At 38.1% G+C, this 4,788-nt stretch overlaps 1 protein-coding gene across 1 annotated transcript; it reads left to right on the top strand.

The window, feature by feature from the left end:
* Nucleotides 1–2,740: 2,740 nt before the first annotated feature.
* On the top strand, nucleotides 2,741–4,190 carry LOC105052950 (temperature-induced lipocalin-1). Its single transcript, XM_029266975.2, is given in 3 exon segments — nucleotides 2,741–3,224; nucleotides 3,785–3,857; nucleotides 3,860–4,190. Coding segments are annotated over 3 exon segments (561 nt in total). The 5' UTR covers nucleotides 2,741–2,843; the 3' UTR covers nucleotides 3,967–4,190.
* Nucleotides 4,191–4,788: the final 598 nt, after the last annotated feature.

Below are 4,788 nucleotides of genomic sequence, written 5' to 3'. Positions count from 1 at the left end.
TTTATTGTACATTTGGAAAAAAATAATAATCATACAACTAAAAAAGTATAAATTTTTTAAGAAATTCTAATATGGATTTCTACTATTGATGTTATCGATTATATGGTTCAATATTTAATTGAATCCTCAACTCATGAAAAAGATGGCAGAACAAAAATACCTTCGTCTCAGCACAACAATCAAAAACATACATCCCTTCCATTTTGTAATCCGAACTACCAAAAATTGCTGAGGCACCAATGACAATAGAAGTAACTAATAATAGCACAAAACTGAATCGCAAGTAAATATTATACACGCACACAGAAATAAGAACCAAACGGTCCCCACAAACCTGCAAGGATATAAAGTCCCAAACTAAAATATCACTACACAAATCACCTAAACTAGGAACAGAGCAAAAATAATCAAAGAGACACTAGAACTTTACTTTAGAAGATCAAAGAATACCAGATCAAGAATATAAGCAGACTAATGTGACACCATAATGCAAAATATCAAAGAAATATAACAAGAAATTCGAAGAGAAAAATCTCAATTTGAAACAAATAAATCATATATCACAAACCCTGACAAACTGACCAACACCAAAACTCAGTTAAGTTCATCCATCACCACCCCAACTACTCATCTCGCAAATCTAAATTATTTTCATACTCCATAAGATCTCCAAAATGACAAACGAACTCTGCAAACAAAACACAGCATCCCAGAATACAATCAACTCAAACACAATAGCACGCCCTTTCCTAGTTCTTTGAAGCTCCGATGGGAGGAATATAGAAAAATTTCGCTAAAGATGAGAATGAATATCTGAAGATATCTAACCAGCCCTTACTTAAAATGAAAGAAAAGAATCAAAAAAAAAAAAAAAAAAAGAGGGGATGGGGGGGTGCAGTTTCCAAGTGCAATTTCTCTATTGCAGACATGTGAGGGCCCACAGATGCTGCAGCAATGGAGCTCATGTATATATGTAAGAATTTCTAATAAATTTACTTGCACTTCTATTATTTACAATCATTAATTGGGTTGATAAGAAACATGAATCATAAAATATTGATATAATCTAATGGATGGTTGTGATATAGAATATTCAGGTAGTGGTGTACCTTACATGTAACCACAACTTTGTTCAACTCCTCCTCCTCATGTTGTAAGGTTGAACTTTGATGGATTTGTGCATCCAAACAGTTGATGCTTCGATCTTTTACCTCCAACCTAAGTCCACACTGACCACTGCCTGGGAGGTGTAATGTGCTGGCTTTGCCAAGTTACGAATAGAGGACATTCCTCTACTATTATTACTTCGAAAAGAGGTGAGCCAAATGCTTCCCATCTGCAGCAAAAAGATACTAGAAGGATCATCTCTTCTCTTCCTTTAAAGGAAACCAAGCTGCGGATCCCTTGCTAATATAGCAACCACTATTCTCTCCGAGCTGGCTAATTGGTTTAAAATTTCCCTTCAGATCTTGTACACATACTTGTTCCAAGAACCATGACCATGGACTTGTGGATGTGGCTTCCACCTCCTCCCAAAACTATGGGTTGCTATTTCATCAAGATCTTCTAGCAAGAAAATCTCCTAAGAAAATAGAAGAGACTTTTCTCACCCCCTCATACCAATCCTCCCTGCCCCGATTTCTCCACTAGTCCACCTTCTTGTTCTTATAAGAGAATATACATAGAATGGCTTTAGTATGGACCATGCCATTCCAAACAAGCCCAATACAGTGTGGGCCCTCTCCTCATAGGGAGTAATAATCCAACAGTATCTACTCAAATTAAGAGAGGAAAATTCTTTGTACACCACCTGAGGTGTAGAAAATCCGATATGGAGTGCACCGCCTCATCTGATTGAACCACATAGCCACCTCTTTTCAATGCACATTTAATACCTATTTACTGTCCATAATTTTATTTTTTCGTTTAAAATTTTGAATGACAAAAATACCTTTTTTCTTCTCTCTTTATGACATCCAGTGAAAAATTATTACATTCTATACAGAAAATAATAATTTTAACATAAATATCATAATATCGACATAAAATTATATAATTTTTTCAAAAAAAAATATATTTTTTTCATTCAAAATTTCAAACGAAAAAATAAAACTGTGGATATTAAATACGTGTAGGAAAATGATGGTTACGTGATTCAATAGAATGAAACAATGCACTCCACGTCAGATTTTCTCCGGGATGATGTACAAATAATTTCTCTTAAGAGAGAATTGGACATTATAAATTGGGATCAGATTGTGTCATGTTGAAATCACCAAACTTGGACCATGGCTTCTCGAGGATCCGGGTCTAAATTATTTTCCAGCCCGTCTGTTGAAGGACTACGTTGACCAATTTTAGATATTTTTAATTTTAAAACCTATTAAGTCTTTGAGTCAGGTTTGGGTACACTAAGACTTGTACCCTACCTAAATGAGCAATTAGTTTCAATCCAGCATGCATCAAATCGAGGTATCAATCAGGTATCAAACAATATGAAGCAACTATCAAGCTACAGCCTTCCACCCTTTGAGAAGCGTAACAGATGGTGACACGCCAACCATGAACCGTAGAGGGTTTCTAAAACCTTAGATTCTTATTTTATAATATAGATTCTTAAACACCTACGTCAAATACGTCTTATTTGCGGACCCGGAATTGTATCACATCAAGTTAATAGGTCATCACAGATCCAATCCGCCATGTTACCGAAAAAATCAATAAAGAGGTTGGATTTTACTTTAATTTTTTTTAGTCCCTAGCCCTTCATTGGTCAAACTCAGGTTGACTGTTCCTAATTTTTTATTTTTTTATTCCCCAACCGCAGATCGACGTCGCGAGAGATGGAGACGGAAGGGGAGGGGAAGCCGATGACGGCGGTGTGGGGCCTGGATCTGGAGCGGTACATGGGTCGGTGGTACGAGATTGCGTGCTTCCCGTCGGCCTTCCAGCCCCGCGACGGCCGGGGGACGCGCGCCACCTACGCCCTCCACCCGGACGGCACCGTCTCCGTTCTCAACGAGACCTGGACCGCCGGCGGCAGTCGCCGCGCCTCCATCGAGGGCACCGCCTTCCGGGCCGACCCCGCCGATGAGGAGGCCAGGCTCAAGGTCCGCTTCTACGTCCCGCCCTTCCTCCCCGTCGTCGGCGACTACTGGGTCCTCCTCGTCGACGAGAACTATCAGCACGCCGTCGTCGGCCAGCCTTCAAGAAAGCATCTTTGGGTACGATCTCTGTTTTTCTTCAAAGAAAATTAGCTATAAAAAAAAAAAAAAAATCTCTCTCCCTCCCTCTCAGTAGGTGCTGCCGCCGCCGCCCATGCAGTGGATGTTTAGAAAAGAAACAAGAAAAACAAAATTTATCAATAATTTGAATTGATAGGTACGGATGGAGTTTGATCCTAAATAATTTTGGATACGTCAAATTATCTTTTCAACACTATCATACTCGTAATTATCATACAATTGAATCTTTTATATATATATATATATATATATATATATATATATATATATATATATATATATCTTCAATCTAAAGACATGCTTGACAGATCAAGAAATCCCACAATTTTTTATACAATATGAGATGTAAATTGATAGAAGTGCTCTAAATGCCACTGGTATTCTCATTTTGTTTTTTTTTTTTCCCTCTAAATTTGAGCTCTATTTTTCTTCAAGAAAACTATGTTTGAATATGGAAAAGTTCGGTTTCTTATGTGGCTAATCTTTTATTTTTTCTATGGATTGAAGATAATAAGTATCATATTTTGGTGGGTTTACAGATACTATCAAGGCAGATCCACACGGAAGAGGATGTCTACAACCAACTGGTGGAGAAGGCTAAAGAACAAGGCTACATGTGACAAGGTTACAGAAGACCCAGCAAATAGATCCTCCTCCACTTGGTGAAGGCCTCAATGCCACAAAGGGCTTGTGGTGGATTAAGTCTCTCCTCGGCAAATAAGACATACATATTTTCCATAAAATAAAAGAGGCGAAAGAACGGAAAGACCTTTTCCTCATCTTGAATAAAAAGGGCTGCTAGCATTCACTGGAATTTTTAATATGTTTTTCACCTTATATTCTTTTAGAAGGAATATGATGCAAATTTCAGGAACACTACATTCTGATGTGGAAATTTTTGAGAGGAAAACTCAAGAACTTGAGTATATTTTCGTTTCTTGCAAACCAGATTATCCTCATCCCTAATTCAAGGCCGAGTGCAACACTGCGCATATGACCATGCGATCCTGCCTACTTTTCTGCACTCAAGCTAATTGGAGGATAAAGAACAGTGCTTATGCAGCGTCAGAAAGAACAAAATAAAAATGAGGTAAAAAAGGGAAGCAAAATGAAAAAGAGAAAAAGGAGGAGGAAAAAAAAAGTAAGGGGTAATCACTATGAAGATATTTTAATGTAACCAGAAACTTGTGAAGCTCAAATGGATAAAGCATATCACACAAAGGCTATTTGGTGAATGAATGGAAACTTGTGTTTATAAATTCATTGTAATTAGGCCTATAGGTGTTCGACAGGTCATTCCTCACATGATTCCCCATAACAAAAATGGAGTTGAGGAAAGTCGGAACTGGGACTAGTCACCTGAATCTCCTTCTGAGGAGAGGAACACTCCAAAAATTCAATGTCTTCAATGAGGCTGATGGGATATAATGCCAGGCTCTCCAGTACAAAAATTTCCTGCTGCAAAACCATTGGCCAAGCGCAAGGGTTTCTCCAAATCAGCTTATCAGACGAACAACCCAACACTATGATGGTGGCAGGATAG

This window comes from Elaeis guineensis, chromosome 10, assembly GCF_000442705.2.
Source record: "Elaeis guineensis isolate ETL-2024a chromosome 10, EG11, whole genome shotgun sequence".
NCBI classification, from domain to species: domain Eukaryota; kingdom Viridiplantae; phylum Streptophyta; class Magnoliopsida; order Arecales; family Arecaceae; genus Elaeis; species Elaeis guineensis.
Note: the sequence above shows the minus strand (reverse complement) of the source record. Positions and strands in the feature narration are given on the sequence as shown.